Genomic DNA, 24,908 nt, shown 5'->3' on the forward strand with positions numbered 1-24,908 from the left:
AAAAGATTCTAGTACCTAGTGAAGGTGAGATAAGAAGGAAGACTCCACATCGATGTCAGAGTGAGTGCTTAACTGAGAACAGAGTGATGGAGAGGTAGAAGGCATCCCAGACCCAGTTTGTGGGACGGTTGGAGATATCATGGGGCCCAGCACACACTAGAAGGAAGAGTCAGCACCGACCAGCCTAATGCGCAGGGAACAAGCTGCCAAAGAGAGAGCAGTGTGGTCAAATTTTCAGACCAAGCCATAACATTTCTTGGGCAGGAATCTACAACCGAGTGACTCCCTACCATGAAAATACCTACTTTGGACAGGAGTATGGAATTAGTAATGAAGTTGGAGATATCAGGAGAAGATGATCTTGGAGATTTTGGTTTCCTGGTTTTGTCCGATGTATAATGGAGAGTTCTTGAGGTCACCGAAGTGGAGAAGGAGCACAAGTTTTACTCATGAGAATGTTAAAACTCATTTTTTATTGTATTTTTAAAGTTTACATTTCAAATGCTATCCCCTTTCCTGGTTTCCCCTCTGGAAATCTTCTATCCCATCCCCCCCCTCTCTGCTTCTATGAGGGTGCTCCCCCATTTACTTACCCACTCCCTCCCACCTCCCTGCCCTGGCATTTCCCTACACTGGGGCATCAAGCCTTCACAGGACCAAGGGCCTCTCCTGCCATTGATGCTGAACTAGGCCATCCTCTACTACGTATACAGCTGGAGCCATGGGTTGCTCCATGTATGTACTTTTTGGTTGGTGATTTAGTCCCTGGGAGCTTTGGGAGGTCTGGTTGGTTGATATTCTTGCTTTTCCTATGGGGTTTGCAAACCCCTTCAGCTCCTTCAGTTCCTTTTCTAACTCCTTTATTGGGGCACCCTGTTTTCAGTCCCATAATTGGCTGCGTGATGCACTTACCTAAATTAACAAAGATAAAAAGACCATTCCCTAATGTTATGGTACAAACACATAGACCTGACCTCTGGGAACCTAGAGGAGGTTGCATTTCCAGAATTATGATAACAGGTTACCTCAGGGAATTCTGCATGTCCTCCCAACTTCTGGATGAAGACTTCTCTTCTAAGAACAAGGAAGCATGTCAAGACTTAGAAGGATTTTCTAAAATCATTCTCACAATATGGTCTGCTACTACTCTATACTTGTCTTGAGAAAATAAAAGCTCATCTTTGCTTGAGAAGGTAGCATTTGCATCAGAACATTTTGGTGGCTTCTGGGGTGTGTGTGTGTGTGTGTGTGTGTGTGTGTGTGTGTGTGAGAGAGAGAGAGAGAGAGAGAGAGAGAGAGAGAGAGAGAGAGAGAGAGAGAGAGAGAACCATTAAAAATAATCCAAGGCTACTTAAATATATGATGTTCTTGTGATGGAGGCCCACAAAACTCCTTTGCTGTTTCTGGATCAATTAATTGAGTTTGTGTGTTCCTTAATAATGTTACTATTAGACTGCTCTCCAAAGAGGGGTCTTGAACATTTTAGAGACACAGCCTTTGAAATTCCTATCTCAGTGAGTTCAAACTCACTGTTACTTAAGGAGAGCTCCTCTGTCCACCCTTTCACCTCATGGACTTGATCTCAGCATAACAAAGCTTAACTCTGCCTGTTGCTCGCATCCCTAACCAGGCTACTTCCCGTCCTCTTGTATTCACTGTGAAGATACCTACCTGTCTGTGTTATCATTGCAGAACTCCTCCGATAAAGCATCCATCCTGGCCATCCTCCAGGTCCTCAGCGATCTGCTCTCTGTTGGTGAGTACACTATATTCACATCAGATCATAGTGTAGGTTGGAGACAGTGCTAGCTATCGCCTGTCCCAGGAAATGATATAGCTTTTTTGTAGCTTAACTTTCCTGCGTGGGAGAGAATAGCCAGCCAATGTTTTTTCCCTTGATATTATTTGATAAGGCATAGTGGTAAGGGAGGTGGATAAGGCGGGGGGCACCCGTATGGGGGAGGGGGAAAGGATGGGGGCTTATGGATAGGAAACTGGGAAAGGGAATAGCATGTGAAATGTAAATAAAGAAATATGTATAATAAAAATATGTAAATAAAAAAGAAATGTTAGCACAAACAGGCAACATTAAATATATATGGTATGCCAGAGATAAAACCACAAGACTTTCATCACACTGTGGTCTTCAAAAAAAAAAATCAACTTCTATATCCTCCAATGGCAGGGCCAGTTCCATGTACATAAAAACTTTTTCAAAATGAGTTTCCTTTTCGTAAGTCACCACTTGTCTTCTGAGACGAATCTACCTTCGGGAGGTAGTTAGAAATGTTTAGAATGAAGCCTTGGATTTTTTTTTCCGTAAGGATGATTTTTTTTGCTTGTTTGTTGAGACAGGGTTTCTCTACGTAGCCCTGCCTGTTCTAGAGCCAGGCTGTGACTGTATTTTCTTTTTTCTTTTTTCTTTTTTGATATTTTTTAAAATTGCATCTTTTATTTACATTTTTTAAAATTTTTAAATTTTTTTATTTTTATTAACTTGAGTATTTCTTATTTACATTTCTATTGTTATTCCCCTTCCCGGTTTCTGGGCCAACATCCCCCTAACCCCTCCCCCTCCCCTTCTCTATGGGTGTTCCCCTCCCCATCCTCCCCCCATTACCGCCCCCCCCCAACAATCACGTTCACTGGGGGTTCAATCTTAGCAGGACCAAGGGCTTCCCCTTCCACTGGTGCTTATACTAGGCTATTCATTGCTACGTATGCAGTTGGAGCCCAGGGTCAGTCCATGTATAGTCTTTGGGTAGTGGCTTAGTCCCTGGAAGCTCTGATTGGTTGGCATTGTTGTTCATATGGGGTCTCAAGCCCCTTCAAGCTCTTTTAGTCCTTTCTAAGATTCCTTTAACGAAGGTCCTGTTCTCAGTTCAGTGGTTTAATGATGGCATTCACCTATGTATTTTATTTCCATTTTAAATGTTATCCGATTTCCTGGCTTCCCCTCCAGAAATCCGAAATCCCCCCTCCCCTGCTTCTATGAGGGTGCTCCCTCACCCACCCACTCACTCACTCCCACCTCCTGCCCTGACATTCTCCTACACTGGGGCATTGAGCCTTGACAGGACCAACGGCTTCTCCTCCCATTGATGTCCAGCAAGGCCATCCTATGCTACATGTGTGGATGAAGCCATAGGTCCATCTCTGATGGTATACTTAAGTGACCCCAAAACTCCACCAGAGAACTCCTATAGCTGAGAAGCAACTTTAACAAAGTGGCTGGATATAAAATTACACACTTTCTACAGGAGAAAAATGAAAGACTTGAAAAGGATAAACAATTGATTTTTTTCCTTTAACAAGATAAAAAAAATGTTACCAGTAAGATGCTTCTTTCCGAACTTACTGTGAAGACCTAATTAAACCTAATTAAAAGTATCATGAGGACATGCAAGAAACAGTTGAAGGCCAGTATGAAAGCCGTGCCAGGTTGTAATGAATGTGATTTTATTATTGGATATTTTTTATTTACATTTCAAATGTTATCCCCTTTCGAGGTTTCCCAACCATAAACCCCCTATCCCATCCCCTTCCCCGTGCTTCTCTGAGGGTGCTCCCCTACTGTATTTTTTTAAAGCCAAGGTCTCACTCCTCTAAAATCCAGGAAGCCCTTGAACCAGCAATCTTTCTGCCTAAACTTTCTATGTGCTGGGACTACAAGTGTGCACCACCACTCCTGGATACCTCTGGCTTCCCTGCCCTATTTCCCATCTTTATTTTATTCTCCCTCCTTTAGCTTGTTCTCTTGATTTTTCTTTCCTTCTTTATTTTATTCTCTTTTTTTGGCAGACAGTTATTTTTTCAGAAGGATGGAAACCTCAGAATTTCTCCTTTGGTATGATTATGCCTGTTGGTTCCCTGGGTTAGGTCACACAGGTTCGGTCTCCATGTTGTTATGTAATCATTGCTTTTGAGCTGTTCTTGGGCAAAGTAAGAGAGGTCTTATTCAAACCTATTCTTTGGTAGAAAGACAAATATTTCACCCTTGCTCAAGGCTCTGACCAAAGGTCCTTGGTTGCTATGTCTGGGCATTTTGTTTCTGAGGAGGTCCCTATAGTGGCTTCTCTGTTTCCCCTCTATTAGTTGCTAAAGAACAGAATTAGAAAATCGTTACACCTCCAATAAAATGACTCTAGATCAGACAGTACCCCTTTCCTGCTACTAATGACTTGTGTTTATTGCAGAAAATGATTTAGTATATAATGATGTTTTGATACACACACACACACACACACGCACACACACACACACACACACACACACACACACACACACACACACACACACAAAGTGTACACATAGGGAAGACTTAACAGGGCTCCAGAACTTGCAGTATCATCCAATTTACCATAGCTTCAGGAGGTGAATATATTCAAATTCCTAAATATCCTTCAATTATTATATTGTACAACTTTCTTCCCTCAGATGGTAGCACAACTTGAAGACAGGTCATGTCAAGAACCTGCCAGCTTGAGTTTCTGTGGTGAAATGAATGAACCTTTGCCTTTTCTCTAGCTGTTAAGTCTGAGGTTTCCTCTAGAGAGGAGAGTACCATTTGTGTCTCATATTTGCTCTGGTTCCCCCCAGGCACAGACCGGAGGATTTATTATATAATCAGCAAAGGTGGCAGCGAAGCCCTTCTGCAGACTCTGGTGGACACAGCAAGGTCAGCTTCTCCTGACTGGGACATCCTCCTGCCTCTCTTCAGGCTGCTGGCTAAAGTTGGCCTAAGAGGTACTTACACTTCAAAACCTAATGATGACTGAAAAAACATACTTTAAGAGCAGTTGGGGTAGCCCTTGTGGGGAGGCAGAAGAGGGTGTCTCAGATGCCCTGGTGAGAGAAGGCCCAGCCTTATAGGGGAGATAATTTTACTTTATTGTTATTTTGGGGCCTGGAGTATTATATGTTTTTGAGACTGGCTTCACGCTATGTTGCAAGGGTGGCCACAGATTTACTGCAATCCTTCTGCCTCAGCTTCCTGTAGACTGGGGTTACATATGTCAGTTGATACAAGACGCGGTGCTTAGGAATGAATGAATGATACAGAGACGTTGTAGTCACAGCTGGCATGGACTGCAAAAGCATGGACCATAAGTCAGGAAAGAGGGGAGTGACTCCAGTGTGCTTTAAATCCTCACACAGACTGACACCATTTATGAAATGTATCTCATACGAAAGTACATTTTAAGTTCATTTTCTGAATTAGCTTTTTGCTCTCATTTTGGAGGCAGAGTCTCATATAGCCTGAGCTAGCCTGGAACTCACTATGTAGGAAAGCATGATGTTGAACTCCAGAGTACTGAGATTATAAGTAATATGTCATCATGCCTGACCAGACTTGTGCATTCAAGTTTTAGAGCTATCAGAGCAAGTTGCCACAGACTGTTTGCCATCATGCACCATAAATACAGCCTCTGATACTTCAGGATTCCACAAGTCACAAAGCCCTGGCAGGGTGGGTTCCTTTTGTAAATCCCAAGGGAGAGTCCATTTTTTCTTCTGTCTTTGTGTTGCCAGAACAATCTCTCTCCCTCCCTCTGTCTCTCTGTCTCTGTCTCTGTCTCTCTCTCTCTCTCAGACTGATTTATTTTCTTTGTCTGTGTTTTCAGAATGTTCTCTATGTCTTCACTTTGTGTATCTTCTTCTATTTGTATGGGGGTATCAGTCATTAGGTTTAGGATGCTGTCTGCCCTGTCTGATCCCCTCTTAGCCAATTCAATGTACAAAATCCTCTTTTCAGATAAAATGGCATCTTGGAGGCAACACTGTTAATTAAATCAACTGTGATAAGTCACCTAGGAATAGAGCTTCTGTCTATTTCTCTTCACTCCTGGAAGATTCTGAAATACCTTTTTAGGTCTCTGGAGATTCCTGGAGGAGGGTTGAATAATCTAAGCATTCAGAGTTTGTGTATGCTTTGCAAGAATCCTTTCACAGTTACGCTTCAACTGTGTATCGAATATCATTGACACATATCATGTCACAATTGAAAAGCCCAGGCCCCTTTGATGTTCCCTGCTAGGAGCTAAATCTATATTCTCCAGCACTCAATGTTTACATCTCTACTTCAGGTTCATTGGCATTCTACAGATGGAACGAGAAAGATATCAACTAGCCACTGCATTGAGTATGTCCTAACATAACCGACAACATTTCATTTAGTGACCGTTCAGCGGGGGTAACTGTATGCAGAGTTCTACACAGTGCAAACATCTCTGTGACTAAGGTAGTAGAGGAGTCTGCTCAGAGACTGAGGCAGGTTAACTGGTCAGAAAATAATTAACTGGATGATAGCAGACCATGATGAGTGCCTCAAGGAGGAGAAAGAACGATGCTATCCTAAGATAGCATGGTCTGGGAGAGGTGACATTTGAGCTGAAACTTGAAGAAAGGGGGAAGACAGCAAAGCTGAGTGGGCTGAGTAAACTCTAAGAAAGGATAGTAGAGACTTGAAATATTCCCCAGTCACACAGTGCAGGCTGGTTTCAAGGCTGTCCCTAGCTATGTGACCCTGGTCAAGTTACTTAAGATTTATGAATTACAGTGTCCGTATGTCTCAAATGAAAGTATAGAATTTAATTGTAGAGTTTCTAGGAAGAATAATTGAGGCATTAGGTCACATCTATTGCTGCACTGTTTCTGATCCACCAACTCCTGAATAATGACCCAGAGACCTATTTATTATAGCTTATTGCATCCCAGCTACTTTGTCAAACTTGCATTAGCGTGAGTATTCAACTCCACACCTACCATGTGGCCCATTACCCCTCACTTAGTCGGACAGTCCCAGCATCTGTCTTCATGGTGAATCTCAAGCTTCTGAATTCTTCCCACAGTTCCCATCTCTGCCTGGAAGTCTTGCATTCCCTCTCCTGCCTAGGTATTGGCTGTTGGATCTTTATTAAACCAATCAGAAGATGAGGGGGATGTATACTTACAAAATCCTAAGGCAGCAGATGATCTATAAAAATAACAATACCAAAATCCAGACAATACTCAGCTCTCTGCCAGTACCAAAATCAACATTTGAATAATACAAAGACAGCCTTCACACAGTGTGCAAAATGTCACCCCAACATATATCTTTAGCATATGGGGCCAGAGACCTGACAGTCAAGTGATAAAAGACATACAAAGACAGTGGGTATGTGTGTTATATGTATGTGTCCATGTATTCACATGTATACATGCACATGTAGAAGCCAGAGGGTGATGTTGGGTATCTTTCTCAATTTCTTGCTACCTTATTTTTTGAGACTGAGTTTCTCATTGAATCCAAAGCTCACTGCATTAGATTTCTTTGTTAGTGAGACCCTGGGGCCCTCTTCCCATTGCCTGGATCAGTGCTGGTGTTACAGTATATGTACAGCCACACATTGCTATTCTTTATGCTGTAGGGGACCTGAACTAAGTTCCTCATGTTTACACAGCAAGAACTCGCACCCAGTGATTCATCTTCCCTGCTTCAATCTTTCTATTTTTACAGCAAATTTCATTGTGTATACTTGGGATTTTCAATGTGACATTATGAGATAGAAGTAGCGATGTCAATTCCGCAACTAGGTAGATGAACATGTCTACCGACTCATATAGTGTCACTTCATTTTGGTGACAGGAACAGCTAAAGTCTACGTATTTAGCTTGGTACAATTTTGTGAACTTTATTTTCATGTTGAGTACAAGAGCTATAGATTCATTTCCCTTGCTTATTTGCCATTCTGTGTCTTTCAACACATCCTCTTTCCCTCCTTCGTCCTCAAAGTCAGCAGAAAGCACCGTTTCATTCTCTACCCCTGTGTACTCATTCCCTCATGCTCGTGAAGATGGCTTGTCAACAAGACAAGGGAAAACAAATGCTAGTGAGGGTGTGAAGAAAGGGAACCATTGCACACTTTGAGGTGCTGAAGATCAGGATGGTTGTTATTAAAATGGCATGGAGAATTGAAGAAAAAAAAAGAGCTAACACATGGACATGGTGATAAACACTTGGCATTCTGACACTTGGAAGGTGAAGGTTGGGAGGGCAAGAAATTCATAATAAGTTCCAGGCCTCACTGGGCCACAGGAGACCCTGTTCAAAACAAACAATGAAATTACCATATTGCTCAGATATTTCTATAATCTCTGATATGAACATATACCCAAGGGAAGCGAATGACTATCTCATAAAGATCTATTTTCCCATGTTCACTGAAGCACTAGTTACAAGAGCTATGACCTGGAAATAGTGTAAGTGTCTATGGATCAATTAAATGTGATATACATATGCAATGGAGTGTTATCTAGCCTTTTGGGCTGGACCTAGAGGATATTATGCTAAATGAAATAATAAAACAAATATAGAAATATATTTCTATGAATCTTATAATAATCTTGATGATTTGGGCATCACACTTAGGGAAGGACACAAATAAAAGTGACTAGACACAGTCACCTGATAGTAGGAGCAAGAAGCATAAACAAGAGGTGTTTTCCTCTTGTTTTCAGTGCTTATTTTGTGACTATTGGGATGAAGATGATGAACAGCTTACCCGCAACACTAGATGTCAGGCTAGTAGAGCACCATACTTTTTAAATTTAATTTTCTTTTCTTAAATGCTTTTCACTCTTTATTATGAAAATTCTTTGTAAAATAGAAATATTACCATCATCTATCTATAACTTTGATCTAACTTCTTCAAAAGTTCCACACTATCTTTTGCATATTCAAAACAATACCCAATCAAATGAACAAGATCCATGCTGGGCAAGCCTTTAATCCTAGCACTACTTGGGAGACAGTGGTGGAGGAGGTGGATTTTCATGAGTTTGAAGCCAGCCTAGTTTCCACTGTGAGTTCCAGGACAGCCATGGATGTGTAGGAAAAACTGATTGCAAGAACCAAAGCAAAGAAAACCAACCAACCAACCAACCAACCAACCAACCAACCAACCAACCAAAAATAACAACAACAAAACCAACCAACCAACCAAACAAACAAACAAAAACCAAACAGTAAAAGGAGCCAACCAAAGTTTATGCACTTCATTCAAATGTACCGCTAATTATTTTACCCATTCTAGATTTGTCTTAAAGACATTGATACATATGAGGATGATTAGGAGTGTCTATAGATTCAAAAACCTGCAGTCTTAGAACCCATAGCTTTCATGTAAATAAGAAACCCAGACTCTACTCTTCTGATGCATTTGCCTCCAATGGGGGGGCATATTTAGAATAGTTTCAATTAGACTAAAAAGTGTCTTTGGTTATAATTATCCTCCCTCCTCCATCATTTTTCCTTCTGTCCTGAAACCTTAAGAATGAATGTGAGACATAATTAAGAGAGATGAATTTGTGTTCCTAGATAAGAAGTTTGGACAGAAGGCACTAGAATTAGAAGCACTTGATGTGACCTTGATTCTGGCCAGGAAAAACCTATCTCATAGCCAGAACCTCCTGCACTGTCTCTGGGCATTGCGTGTTTTTGCCTCCAGAGGTAAGTTCCAGACCTGGGTTGGGATACCTAGAAACTATGTGGTGGTCTGGGGGAGTGAGGGTTTGGGTGAGGATGCATGTGGTCCCATTCAGACACATAGCAGAACCTGACAATCCAGAGACTGTGGAGGTCAGACATTATTTATTTATTGATTTGGTCAGGTAAAACTCTTGACTTAGTACCTAAGTATTGTCTTTGGCTTTCCTTTGAGTTGCATATACAGCCTTCCAAGTTTCTCTATTAATATTACCAGGTACAGAAGTCCTGTGGCAGAAGAACGGCAGACTTGCCTCAGGCCTTGACATCCTCATAATATTATGTGTTGCATCTGTTCAAAACAACATTGTGATAGCTGGAGAGAGAATTCAGTCAAGTGTTTAATTTGCAAACACAAGGGCTTGAGAACCCACTAGTATAAAAATACTAGTGATACATAGTGATATAGACTTGTAATTCCAGTGTCGGAGAGGCAGAGACAGGAGGATACTGGGAGCTTGCTGGCCAGTTGGTGTAGCCTAATTGGTGAGGTCTAAGCCAATGAGTGGCCCCTTGTTAAAGGCAGTAGACACTATTCTTGTGGATGAAACCTGGCCTCCTCAGACAAGTACATGTGAATTCACCATACATTTATGCACACACACACACACACACACACACACACACACACACACACACACACACACACACACACACATTACAGTAAAGAACAGTCCTTACTAATTCCACAAAGTTACTCATTGATGGTACAAAGTCCTTACTGATGTTTTTCTAACCTCATGCCTCTTCCTAACGGACCCTCCCTCTGGGTCCATCTGAATCTGTCAGGGGATTGTTATTAAGGATCTATTCACTTCAGCTGGTTTTTAATTATCACAACAACTGTGTGTTTAGATCTACATTTTTATATGTCAGAAAAGAAAAAGCCAGCTGCTTCTAAGAGTGAAGTAATTTCTTAAGTTTATACAGATAAAAGTCCTGAAGGCTGGCTTTAGAATTCCAAAACTTGTGTTAATTCTACTCTGAGTGGAGGCGCTTTTCATTAATAGATTAGATTCTATACCTCCTATCTCACATGTAATGAGCACAGACTTTCATTTCTCCTTTCTAAGCTCCCTTCCTGGGGAATAAAAGTGACAATTATTTAGATGTAATATACTCTGTAGGGGAAAGACTGTGGGCTTAGAGCCAGGGAGCCCTTAGTTTGACTCTGATGCTATTTCTCATGAGTCGTGGAATGTGGGCACTTGGCCTGGTTAACCTCATGGTTTTTTTCCCTTTGTAAAATTACAGCAGCAATAATTATTACTATTAATCTGCTAGGTTTTTGTCTTACTAAAACAACAGAAATTAATTTTCTCACAGTGCTAAAGGCTGACGGTCTGAGACCAAGATGCTGGCAAGGTTCGCTTTCTTCTATAGCCTGTCTCCTTGGCTAAAGAGATTCCTAAGGACGATTCTGTCATCTCTCCATATCCTCATGTGGTCTTTCCATAGGCTTGTGCATCCTTGGTCTCTTTCTATGTTTAAATTTTCTCTATGACAGACTCAAAACAGATTAGATTTTATCCCTTCTCCAAGGGCAAATCTTTAACTTAATTACACCTTTAGGTCATAGGGATTATGGCTTTAAAATATATTTGGGGGAATGCATTCAACCCTCAGCAAATCTCATAGACTTGTTGGATGGGACAAACAAGATCATGTTCATAGGTAAGGCCTTGACACTGCAGCTGCCTTATCCTACCCCAATCTTTTGTCTAACAGTTTGAAATTACATGATGAGTACACATGTAAGTATAGTAACTAGGTAACCCATCCAGTTATCCTAAGAACTGCTAAAATATCACATTTTTACTATTTTTTAAAATCTTACTTTAAATACAGGGTCTCATGAAGCACAGACTGGTCTCAAACTCACCATGTAGCCAAAGATCACATTGAATTACATAGCCTCCTGACTTTACCTCCCAATTGCTGGGGTTACAGCCATGGGCCACTATACCTGGCTTAGTATCTCAATTTTCACCGTTACATACTCTTAATAAATATCTACATAAAGAGGCAACTCTCCTCCAGAATAATAGTAAGATGGATTATGGGATCTTTGTTTATAATGCCCCCCCCCTTTACACACACACACACACACACACACACACACACACACACACACACACACACACACGGGTGGGGAGGGGGGGTCAAAGAATAAGAAAGAACATTTGGGAATATCTGAATGAATCTATACAAACCCATCTGCAGAATAATAAAAGAGAAACTTTAACATTTTATGAGGACAGCTGTCATTAATGAGTAGCCTAAAAGCATGACAGCCATTTTGGAGCTTGCTGGAGGCACAGGACTTAATGTATCTCTTGATTTCCTAAAGACTTTGCTTTCTTTAATACATATATGTAATGATGGTGGATATACACCAATAGAACATCTGCTGAGCTCTGAGAAAGTCAGCGACTTATCTGTGAGTGTGAGAATGTAACCAGTCGGGTCATATGCTAGCCTACATTTATGATACCAACCAGCTGTTTCATAAAGTCATGGTGCCTCTCTGCGTTGCATTTACTCAGGGAAGGCTGATGGAGTTCAAGAAGCCTGTGGGTTCTGTTTCTTTGGTGAATTATGAGCCACTATTTATGGTTTCAGCAAGCCTTCTGAACAGCTATTTTCCTCTGATTAGTTGGATGTACCTGTAATGGGTTTATGATAGCCTACGAACTTGTTTTCAGTACCCAGATGGGCACTTTGAGCAACCATCCAGTAAAGGTGAGCCTAGTGAGGTTTCTTTTTGTATCCACTCCTGATTTCAAGTCCAGTCTTCTATATTAGAATCTGAGGTATTAAGACTGCACTTTCACTAATTCCACTTAATGTGGTAATTCTTAGTGAATCACTTGCCAAAATTTTTTACTCTAGTGTAGGCATAGAGGGTATTCCCAGAACATGTACTCCTTGTAACAGACAAGACTTTGTTCTCAGTCTCAACCTGGTAGACAATACTGTGGAATTACCACCTCCAGGTTTGCATTCTTTTCCCAGGGCCTGAACTAAGTCAGTCTAAGACACATTGCTCATCTCTTTGCATCTTTAAGATGCCCTGTTCCAGCTTATTTTTCCAGAACAAGTCTTGTCAAAAATACCAGGCAGTCCCAGGTCTTCCCTCCCAGAAGCACAAACACCATGGAGGAAAGAGAGAAGTCGTCTTATCAGAGAATTATTTTTCTTTCTTCCACTTCCTTGTCCCCTCCTATGGTTCCATATCCCATGGATTTCTGCTTTTTTCAATGTCATCAGTACTCTTTCCAAATTCAACTGAGTTGAGAAGGGTATGGGTCATATTGAAAAGTGGCTGGGGTATCCTTGGAGATGGCAATGACATCTGGAGGGTTTTAATTTTGGGTGTTACCTTGACTTTCTAGCATTCAGATCTATGATGGTGTTTTAATACCTTCTCCCCAAACTGGGTAAAAAGAGAAATGTTCCCAGGCTAGTTTATCTTGGAGCACAAGACTCATTCTTCTACTGGTATTCTAAGAGCTGTGCAGCTAATTCATTGTCTCAGTCTTAGGGGAGTCAATATTAAAATTGAGGAGAGGTTGAGGGAGAAACATCTACCCCACTCATGAGACTGTTAAGAGACCATTTTAATCTTTTTGTTGTTTCATTTTTCTTATTCCTGTGCGTTGATCCCCCTTAAAATTGTCAATGATTAAATCCAAGTTGTATTGGCATGTCTTCTTGTGATGATAGCTACTCACTACTGTGAATTTTGTCTTCAGTAACCATGGGAGCCATGCTGGGAATTAATGGAGCGATGGAACTGCTCTTCAAGGTCATTTCTCCTTATACCCGAAAGCACACCCGGACAATCAGGTACAGAGCATGCTCATAGTACCCCGGGGTCTGTGTGATACATAGAAGATAAAGGCAGTTGCCCTTAGATCTCCTTGATGCTTCCAGTCCAATCTGTTGATGCCTTCTTCCTTAAAATGTACAGCAAGTCTATTCCATATCAATCTGCTTCTCTACCTGACTCTAAATTCCTCATCTCCTCTCATCTTCATGATAATCCCAAATGAGCACATAACTCTCAGTCTAAAATGCAGAGAGCTTTATCTAGGGTCACGATGCTGGGGAACACCAGAGGTGAAATTTAAATCTGTATCATTCAGACCTCATGTTCTTTTCTTGTTGTTGTTGATTTTGGTCTGGTGCTTTCAGATAAATCCTTTTTTACCTGCAGTGATAAATGAGTGTAACCCTCAGAAGACAGCCCAGGAGTGACACAGTCTCAAAAAAATCAGCCAGTTAAACTTCTTAGATGAGTCCTGAGCCTTCTAATAGTTTATCATGGTTGTGTGCCGGTCTTGTTACATGGTTTTATGTCTGGAGAATGAAACCTGGACCATTCTCTTGGCCTCTACATCCCAGAGTGGTGTGAATCACTAAGTTAAAAAGGGAGATGGTTTCACATAAAGGCTTTAGAGATATTTGGAACCATTAAGATCCATCATTTATGGGAGTGACTCAGAGAGGACCTTGAGAGAATATTAGAAGAAATTCAGCCAATTTCTAAGATATATGGGGTCATTTGGCAAGTAGCATTTCCATGCCCAGCCATGATATTTTCTGCATCCTAACATCAATCTCGGGCTCGTGTTTCACCTGATTATTTTTCTCCTGGGTCACCACAGTTATGCCACCACCATCCATTCTCACCTACAGCTCTCTACGCCAGCGTTTCCTGAAGTGAAATGCATTACATATACCTAAAAAAATGGCCTCATCAAATAAATTGAGAAGTTCTGGGCTAAACTAAGTGAGATAGGTTTCTTTATGCTAAGTCTTTGCAGAGCCTTTTGTAAAACTTATATACACTGGGCCTAAAATTGCTATGTAGTGTGCTCCATTCCGAGATCCATCTGGTCAGGGAACTCTACTTTTTACAGACCACCTTTTTAAAGGGGCTAGAATAGTATGCATTTCATTTTGGAAATTTCCTCTCTAAAATGGAAACTTATTGCAAAGTAGCAGTCAACACAACTCTACCAGGGGATCCTCATGTAATAAGTGAACCACCTCAGGGTCAAAAGCAAGAGTAAAAATAACCCCTTTATTTTTCTGTAGTTTCACTTTACTTTGTCCTTTTATGTCCACTGCATTAGATGAGAAAAATTCTCACCAGGAACCAAAATCAGATTAGTGATCATTTAGCTCATGATGCTTTTCCACCTAATGTGTCCCACTTTTGGGAATGTATTCTAGATTTAAAGAAGGTATAGGTGGCAGTGAGAAACAATGATGGAAAGCAGTTTGTCCTTAATCATCTGTGCCCATTGGGATGTTCAGGACTTGGTTATGCCATCAATTTTGTCACTGTGCACTGCCTTTGCTGCTGAGATCTGCAGTCTCAACATGTCTTTTGGCCATTAACACATGAGCTTTATCCATCTTTTCATAACAGTACCTCGAATATGCTGTTCCTATAGCATGCAGTTGTCTGGTTTTTCTCATACAGCATGAAATTCGATCTTGTGTTCACTGGGCCCTTGCACATACGTGTCTACCTAAATGATCTCTTCTTTGCCATGGGTACCATATTTTTTGAAGTGTTTTTCTAAGAAGTCCTGATCGGTTAACTTTGGGTATCAAGGCATTGGTCCTATTGTTTTCCCATCCTGATGGCTTCTGTTGTCTCTATTATGAAGGCTATGATTGAGAGAACAAAGCAATAGGAATACCACATGTAAAACAGTAATAAGTAATTAAAGCATACAAGTTCCTTATTAGGGATACCTCCTGTTGCTGTCTATATTGCTTTCCTTTGCTTCTGCAAAAAGTCAGGTTCGGGTACAGATCTGATCAAGGTGCCATAGAACAATGGACAAACAGCATCAGAGATTAACCAGGGGGTGGGGTGGGGGGGTGTGATGCTTCCATGAACAGAAAAGTTAATAGGAATCTCAGCAGTGTTCTCTTAAGTACCGCGCCCACCATTTCTTTCTATCTGATCTGTCTTAGAAATCTTCTGCCAGATGGTGCCCCTTCTTAAGCAAAATGCCAAACTGAAAACCAAATGTTCACAGAGGAGAGGCATCTCCATGAGCCTTTAAAATGTAGCTGGCATGGCCATGGTGTTGACTCGGTGCCTAACACCACACCTGGCCCTTAAGCATGCCCTATCTCTTTTGAGCCTCTTTTCCTCTTTGAGGCAGGTACTATTACTGTGTCTAAATTTACAGGGCACAGGGGATGAAAGCTGGAAGAAGCTAAGTAACTTGCTGGGGATTTACGTGAAGGAGCCAGAATTTAAGTACCACCTGATCCATGAACCCCATCCTGGAAAGCACCATTGGAGTATTTTGTAGTCTGTTTCCAGGGTTATATTTCTAAAACCACCATATGTAAGACAATCACAAGTAGTTCACATTTGCTTAAATTTCTTTTATTGTCTAAACGGTTCATATCCATGGAACAATTTGCTTAATGATAGGGAATCTTTTTCCTCAACCGAACGGTCATTTTCTCTCAGAGGCTAAACAGCTATTCTCCCAGCTTTTGAATTCTTTCCCAAAGCTCCTTTGTTTTTTAACCCCTCCCCTCTTTCCAACTAGATAAGGAATGAAGGCATCTAAATTGGAAGATACCCCCCAAGCAGCTCTAATTGATTCCTTGGTGAGACACTTTACCTTTCTTAACTAACTCTGGCATTTCTCAAAGAGTGAATATCAAGCCTTAACATATAGGCTTGTTGTAGGCATTAGAAATAATGGCTAGAGTCCTTCAAGAAAGGAATGGATACAGAAAATGTTGTGCACTTACAGAATGGAGTACTACTCAGCTATTAAAAACAATGATTAAAAATGGCCATTTTACCAAAAGTGATCTACAGATTCAATGCAATCCCCATCAAAATACCAATCCAGTTCTTCAGAGAGTTAGACAGAACAATTTGAAAATTCATCTGGAATAACAAAAAGCCCAGGATAGCTAAAACTACCCTCAACAATAAAAGGACTTCTGGGGGAATCACTATCCCTGAACTCAAGCAGTATTACAGAGCAATAGTGATAAAACTGCATGGTATTAGTACAGAGATAGACAGATAGACCAGTGGAATAGAACTGAAGACCCAGAAATGAACCCACACACCTATGGTCACTTGATTTTTGACAAAGGAGCCAAAACATCCAATGGAAAAAAGATAGCATTTTCAGCAAATGGTGCTGGTTCAACTGGGGGTCAGTATCAAACCAGATACACTCAAACTAATAGAAGAAAAAGTGGGGAAGAGTCTCGAACACATGGACACTGGGGAAATTTTCCTGAACAAAACACCAATGGTTTATGCTCTAAGATCAAGAATCGACAAATGGGATCTCATGAAACTGCAAAGATTCTGTAAGGCAAAGGACACTGTGGTTAGGACAAAACAGCAACCAACAGATTGGGAAAAGATCTTTACCAATCCTACAACTGATAGAAGGCTTATATCTAAAATATGCAAAGAACTCAAGAAGTTAGACTGCAGGGAGTCAAATAACCCTATTTAAAAAATGGAGTTCAGAGCTAAACAAAGAATTCACAGCTGAGGAATGTCGAATGGCTGAGAAACACCTAAAGAAATGTTCAACATCTTTAGTCATGCTGGCAAAGATGTGGAGAAAGAGGAACACTCCTCCATTGTTGGTGGGATTGCAGACTGGTACAAACATTCTGGAAATCAGTCTGGAGGTTCCTCAGAAAATTGGACATTGAACTGCCTGAGGACCCAGCTATACCTCTCTTGGGCATATACCCAAAAGATGCCCCAACATATAACAAAGACACATGCTCCACTATGTTCATAGCAGCCTTATTTATAGTAGCCAGAAGCTGGAAAGAACCCAGATTCCCTTCAACAGAGGAATGGATACAGAAAATGTGGTACATCTACACAATGGAATATTACTCAGCTATCAAAAACAATGACTTTATGAAATTCATAGGCAAATGGAGGGAACTGGAAAAAAATCATCCTGAGTGAGGTAACCCAGTCACAGAAAAACACACATGGTATGCACTCATTCATCAGTGGCTATTAGCCCAAATGCTTGAATTACCCTAGATGCACATGAAACTCAAGAAGGATGACCAAAATGCGAATGCTTCACTCCTTCTTTAAAAGGGGAACAAGAATAGCCTTGGCAGGGAATAGGGAGGTAAATTTTAAAACAGAGGCAGAAGGAACACCCATTCAGAGCCTGCCCCACATGTGGCCCATACATATACAGCCACCCAATTACATAAGATGGATGAAGCAAAGAAGTGCAGACTGACAGGAACTGGATGTAGATCTCTCCTGAGAGACACAGCCAGAATACAGCAAATACAGAGGCGAATGCCAGCAGCAAACCACTGAACTGAGAACGGAACCCCGATAAAGGAATCTGAGAAAGGACTGGAAGAGCTTGAAGGGGCTCAAGACCCCATGTGAACAACAATGCCAACCAATCAGAGCTTCCAGGGACTAAGCCACTACCCAAAGACTATACATGGCCTGATGCTGGGCTCCAACCTCATAGGTAGCAATGAATAGCCTAGTAAAAGCACCAATGGAAGTGGAAGCCCTTGGTCCTGCCAAGACTGAACACCTAGTGAACGTGATTGTTGGGGGGAGGGTGGTAATGGGGGGAGGATGGGAGGGGAACACCCATATAGAAGGGGAGGGAGAGGGTTTAGGGGGATGTTGGCCCGGAAACTGGGAAGGGGAATAACACTCTAAATGTAAATAAGAAATACTCAAGTTAATAAAGATAAAAAGAAGTCCCAGCTCCAATAACAACAACAAAAACAAAACAAAACAAAACAAAAAAACACAAAAGAATGATTACATGAAATTCTTAGGCAGATGGATAGAACTAGAAAATATCATCCTGAGTGAGGTAACCCAGTCACAAAAGAGCACACATAGTATGCAATCACTGATAAGTGGATATTAGCCCCAAAGCTCGGAATAACCAAGATATAGTTCACAGACCACATGAAGCTCAAGAAGAAGGAAGACCAAAATGTGGATACTTCATTTCTTCTTAAAGAGGGAACAAAATACTCATGGAGGAAATACAGGTACAAAGAGTCAAGCAGAGACTGGAGGAAAGGCCATCCAGAGACTGCCCCGCCAGTGGACCCATCCCATATGCAGCTACCAAACACAGTCATTATTGCTGATGCCAAGAAGTGTTTGCTGACAGGAGCCTGATATGGATGTCTCTCAAGAGGCTCTGCCAGAGCCTTATTGATACAGATGAGGATGCTTGAAGCTAACCATTGGACTGAGCATGAGGACCCCAATGGAGGAGTTAGAGAAAGGACTGAAGGAGCTGAAGGGATTTGCAACCACATAGAAAGTACAATATCAACCAACCAGACTCCTCCAGACCCCCAGAGACTAAACCATCAACCAAAGAGTACACATGAAGGGACCCATGGCTCTAGCCACATATGTTGCAGAGGATTGCATTGTCTGGCATCAATAGGAGGAGAAGCCCTTGGTTCTGTGAAGCCTTGTTTCCCCAGGCTGTTGGGAAATGCCAGGGTGTTGAGGTGGGAGTGAGTGGGTGGAAGTGTGGGCATCTTCATAGAAGCAGGGGGAGGGGCGATGAGAGAGGGGGAAAGGGGATAACATTTGAAATGTAAATACATAAAATATCCAATAAAAAAGAAGTAATGGCTAAAAACGTCTGTGAGATTTGACATGCTAGGATATGTTACTCGCCAGTAATAGAGATACAGCTGGGTAATAGGCCGCCTGCTCTGTAAGCCCCATTCCCCAAATCTCAAATAAGATGAACCAAAATAAACTGCCCTTAATTGCTTGCACTTACATGCTAGACCTATGGCTTTGAGGGTTCTTCCAGGGGAGAATATGATAGCATGCCTATAGGACTGAATATCGTCCTCCAAGACCTTGCAAACTGTGGGGGAGTTATTGCAGGATGCCTTCTGGAGAACTGGTGCCCAGTGTGGTGCCACTGTGACTCCTTCCTCCTGTGAAGATTAAACCTGCTCTACTTCTCCCCTGTGCACCTAAAATAGACACGCAGCTGTCCTCCGATCTCCAGCGGTACTCAGGGCAAGATTTATGGGAGTAGCTCCAGCCTTAGTAGGGAGAAAGGGCCCGTACAGAGATATCCCAAACCTCCTGTAGCCTCATGCCAGGCTCCATGCCAGGGAAGGCAGCCGCTCTAGGCTTCCTTCATTTGCTAGATGGTCATCATATTGTTACTCTTCACCAAGATGCGGGTGTCTTGGCTTGTGCCTTCTCACTTCTTTTTGCTCCCTACATCTGTTGTTTTGGTCTGAACAGTCATGGGCAGACTTGGAAAGCCATCCCTGCCCTCTAAGTGGTCTTCTTCCCTGCCTTCAAGCCAGCAGGAATGTGCTTCGGTTTATCTCCACCTCTTCTTCGCTTTATCTCTCCAGCTGTCTCTAAGTGGGGCTTGCTCGAGGAATGATATTGCTATTCTATCAAAGGGAAAACAGCTACCTAGTCTCCATGTCAGGGAGTCGGGGGGAGGGAGTCTCCTGTCCCCGGTGCTGCTCTGGAATCTTCTTCATTCTTTCAACACACTTTGTACTTAATTTTGTACACTGTTGCTCCAGCCAGAGTTTTCTCTCCCCTCTAAACTTAGCTTATCAAGGTAGAAATTGAACCATGTTTACGTCTAGCTCCATGAATAGACTATGGTACACTCTCGGTTAAATTAAAAAGAAATGTAGTTTAAAAGATTTATACATTGTCATTCTTACTTGTAAGGTACTGTGTGATAATTTGATGCAAGTATATGGTATGCAATGAGCTAAATTAGGGTGATTAGTGTTTCCATTGATTAATATATGGAATACTTCACAAGTTTTGCTTTGTGTGTGATTTTGGGCAGAGACTGTACTAATCATCTCTGTAACACCTCAGTATTAGTATGCAAATGTCATAATATACACCAAAAGAAATACTTTAACTAAAAAATATTGGTGATTTCTGAATGCACTGGTAAGTGCAGTGTAGCATCTACCAAGGAGGTCCCTTCGTGCTGCCTGTCACCTTTGTTCTTGATCCTACCCTGGGACCACATGTAGGGTCCACATGTAGGTGTCTAAACATATCTGAAAATTCATGTGGTCCCTCTACCAAAACTGTATGGAATGAGGGACCGAGGTGCCTTTGGAAAGAAGTCAGCCAAGAGAAGAGAAACTGGAATATCAGTCTTAAAAAGAGAAAGGTTTTGATCGCTGCAGGGAAGGGAAGTGATAGAGCCCTGTGTCTTGGTTAGAGTTGTCTGAGGGATCTGACAGGCTGGCTGAAGGGAAGGCTCTAAAGATGAAGGGCTTTTCAGAATATGGGAGCAACACTCCTATGAAAACTTTGCTTTCCTTTGAATTAGGTAGCAGCTGTTGGTCTGTTAATAGATCCAGGAGGAGGTTTAGAATCAGAAGGGGTGGTGTATAAAAATCAGGAGACAGAAATGACCCTAGGTCTGAGAGCTTGGTGCTTTGCTACCAGTTTGTTTATCCACACAGTTTTCCTGGATCAGTTCAAACTTACTAAGCATGATAATTTTCTGAGTCAAAGGTGATCACTTGCAGATTCTTGACTCATTTTGTGACTTAGAAGAGCTTATGTTGTTCTATATCTTAACACTCTCTGCTTCAAGCTTCCCCCTTTTTCCTTTACTTACAGGGCTCTAGCTTTTTAGTAGTGATGATAGTCATGTTCACTGACTGTTCCCATGACATTTCCCAAAGCATAGCTACATCCTCTCTAATCCTGCTGGGTGCCCAGACCATATGTAACCCATGGTTGAAGCTGGATGATCAGATATGACAGTATACAGCAGCTCCTAGGACTTTAAACTCTCCTAGCTTGCCATGCCTCACAGAGTTCTAAGCCAATCACAACTTTCTGAGCGGGAGCTGCTTCTTCAACTCCATTGTGTTCTCTAATCACTGGACTGCCTCTTGGTTCAGCCATAGGCTGAGATTGTCTCTGAAGCTTCGCCAAGAATATGGCAAGTTGAGAATTGTATTCAGGACCATGCTAGCTTCGTCTTTACACAAGAGGTCTTCAATATCATCACATCTTTCTCAGGCTTTCAGCAGATCTATTATGTTAGGATTTATCTTTCAAGCCAGGGGTCTTTGGGCCATGGACTATCTTGCACAATTGTGGGTCATATTCTATGCTCTAGAGGTCCTGGGATTAAATACCTTGGCAACAGAAGGCGGTGTTGTGTTTGGGTCTTAAACAAGCCACATAAGCAAATTCTTCAGTTTAGTGTCCTGTTGGCTGTCCTAGTTGCTCTCTGTACTTAGAATAGTGATAGTGATCTTCTCCCTTTTGAGCTCTTGTCTGCCAGGGCTCTTTGGCATTTGAGCTTTGCCTGAGTGCAGGATTACTGGGCATTGCTACATTGGCAGCTATTTATGGTGATTTCATCTTCCGTTTATGAGCTAGAAAAATTTCCCATACTTCTTTTTCTCCCGAACCAGTGTCTTTCCAAAGTCAAGCCATCTGAGCTTCCTCTAACCAGCATACCATTCCATTTTATTCGAGCATAGTAGTTGATAAATGAATGGAGACTTTGCCAAAGCTAATGGTTTCCTTGTCATCATAAGCAACGTAGATGACACAGCTTTGCCACTGAGAGAGTGGGGTTTCAAGTTACAGGGAACCGAATTTTCTGTTTCTTGAAATAGATACCATATTTCTTCTGGGTGTTCTTTGCTTCTATTCTCATTAAAAACATTATACCCTTCCACTCAATGTAAGTAGAATCTGAGTTTTTCAGGCGTGGGCTCATAATTGTGATTCAGAAGCCATGTGCTTCGGGGCACTTGGACTCAAATATTTTGGAACAGGAACAAAAAAAAATTCCAACCCAGCTTCACAAGTGATGATATTGGGGATGTGCACCATGTGCTCAACTTACTGACAGAGTGATTATGGCTTCTGCAACCTGACTCCAAGCCTGTAGTTGATAGCGGAATGAATAGTTTCCTACATGAATTAAACCCTGGCAATGAGGTCTATGGTTGAAATCCCTTTCATCTTCTTAAGAGGCCACTGACCTCTCTCTGTTAGGGTTAGTCATAGATATTCAAGTCACAGGATTGAAAGCTGGAGGCTTCCAAGGAACTTTCCTTCTTGTCCACCTCTTTCATCTAAGGTGAGGTCAATGAAACCCAGACAAACTCATCAAACTCCTAATGAGTTTCAAGACATCTTCTGTTACTGAAGGATGCCCTACTGCATAATACAAAACAGATATGTTTTAAGACTGTTATGTGACACTTGATACATTTATCTTGGTAGCAGGCAGTGAAGAATTACAAATAACAGAAGATAGATTTTTGTCCTCAAGATTCTGAATCTGCAACAACTACAATGCTGGGTGTGAGACAGGAAGACTGTCCATAGTTATCCAGTGATTCAGTGATCCATACAGTACAGAGCACACAGCCTGGGTCCTATGTATACTAGAGAGACTTGACATGCTCTATATGTCCCCTGTAACTATCCTCCAATTTCTGTCAGGATCTCTTAAATTTGTATACTATTTTACCTCTGCATAGTTACTTGTCCCTGTTTCCATCTTGATAGGAGGTAGACTCTTGGTTTGCAAAGTGGGTGAGTTTTCTATTCCTTGAAGATGTTCTTATGTGATTTTGTCAGTCAGAGCATCTGCTTGAGTTTTCCTTGACATCAGCAGAGTATCCATTTGGGGCCTTGAAAGGCTTAGTCTAGTGGCACTGTGAGCTTGAGGCTCTAGGCTTTTCCTTTTCCTCCATCTGAGAAGCTCTCTGATCTTTTGTCACCCGAGTGAGGTAATCTATATATCTTGGAGAGGGGTGGCTCTGAGACTTATGTATGACTGAGGTGTGCAGAGATTCCAAGACCATTCTTTGACTTGTGAACAATGATTGGCAAGTACATGATTTCCACTGTTGCTGTGACATTTATTATGATGTGATGAGGGAGTCAGAATTGGTTTGATAACCTGTTATTAGAAACAGAAGACACATCCTGGGTCCTATGTATATTAGAGGGACTTGGCATGTTCTATCTTGTAACTATACTTTTATTTCCATATGTTTTTGCTACAAGTTATACTATTCCACCTCTCCATAGTTACCCGCCTCAGTTTGCATCTCAATAGGTGGCAGACTTTTGGATACTTTTGCTTGCTGTAGGAATAAATCTTTGAGCCCAGCCCTATAAGTAAAATTTTATATATATGTTTGAATCTTCCTATTTTCCTACAGATCAAAGATCGTTTACAAAATTACTTGTGAATTTGAGGGAGAGCATTTGGGGAACTGGAAAGAGAGAGAGAGAGAGAGAGAGAGAGAGAGAGAGAGAGAGAGAGAGAGAGAGAGAGAGAGATCCTCTTAGCAGGAAACACTCATGTCTACCAGTCTTTGTTCAGAGGGGGCCATGGCCACATTCTACAGGGAATGATTCCACAGTTACAAACCACAGTCATAAGATCATAAAGCAAATTGGGGAAGCTCTTTTCCTGTGGAGCTGAGAGTGATGCGATATGGTATCTTGAAGTTAAGTAAGTTAAGTATGTTTAACATATAAAAGCCACCCAGTCAGCCAGAAAGGAAAAGGCCCAGAGAAAGCACAGTTATTTTATTGAACACTAACCGTTTTGAAGAGTTTGGGCGGAGATTTCAGGATGAGGGCAGTTTTCTGTTTAGTTCAATTACAGTGCTATTTTGATATTGGATCTCGCTGCGATCATCAGTTATATTGAACAGAGCTGATGAGAAAAATAGAGAACAATGGATGGCTATTGAAAAAAAGTGAATTATTATAAATTAAGTTTGAATTTCGTTCAGATAGTCCATCATAGGTATTCAGTGAATGCCAGATAATTTAATGAACATTGATGCTTGGATTTTACCTGAGGTTCATCCTTTCAACCATTAATTTATTCACTCAATAGTATTTGAAGATTTTATTTTTAGCAGATGCGTGTGGGATTTGAGATGAAAAGAAATGGTTCTTGCCCTCAAGGAGCTTGTAGATGGCCCATAGTACATCAGCATTTAAAAGAGCAAGACAAATGCCAGAATGACAGGGCATTCACGAAGGGGGTCTCAGTGTACCCAGAAACTGGCAGAGAAGAATTTCCAAGGAAAGAAGCTTGGGGCATGGAGTATGGAGGGTAGTGTGTAGATGCTAAGGAAATTCTAAACAAGCTCTTCTAGACAGAGGCAGAAGAGAAAGGGAATACACAAAAAGCATACACATTTATGTGTAGGTGTGAAGGTGCACACGTGTGTGCAATTTAGTGCATAGTCGGTGTATACAGCATGAGTATGAAGCAGAAAGCTAATCCAAATCGATGTTAAAAAA

General features: G+C 41.5%; 1 protein-coding gene across 1 annotated transcript in view; it reads left to right on the top strand.

Annotated features, from left to right (window-relative positions):
* Positions 1 to 24,908, top strand: part of Agbl1 (AGBL carboxypeptidase 1) — an 893,368-nt gene that overhangs the window by 57,609 nt on the left and 810,851 nt on the right. The window contains 4 exon segments of the mRNA NM_001432252.1: positions 1,693 to 1,756; positions 4,600 to 4,746; positions 9,362 to 9,493; positions 13,285 to 13,378. Coding sequence (NP_001419181.1) covers positions 1,693 to 1,756; positions 4,600 to 4,746; positions 9,362 to 9,493; positions 13,285 to 13,378 — 437 coding nt within the window.

The sequence above is a fragment of the Rattus norvegicus genome, chromosome 1 (genome assembly GCF_021556685.1).
Source record: "Rattus norvegicus strain SHRSP/BbbUtx chromosome 1, alternate assembly SHRSP_T2T, whole genome shotgun sequence".
NCBI lineage: Eukaryota > Metazoa > Chordata > Mammalia > Rodentia > Muridae > Rattus > Rattus norvegicus.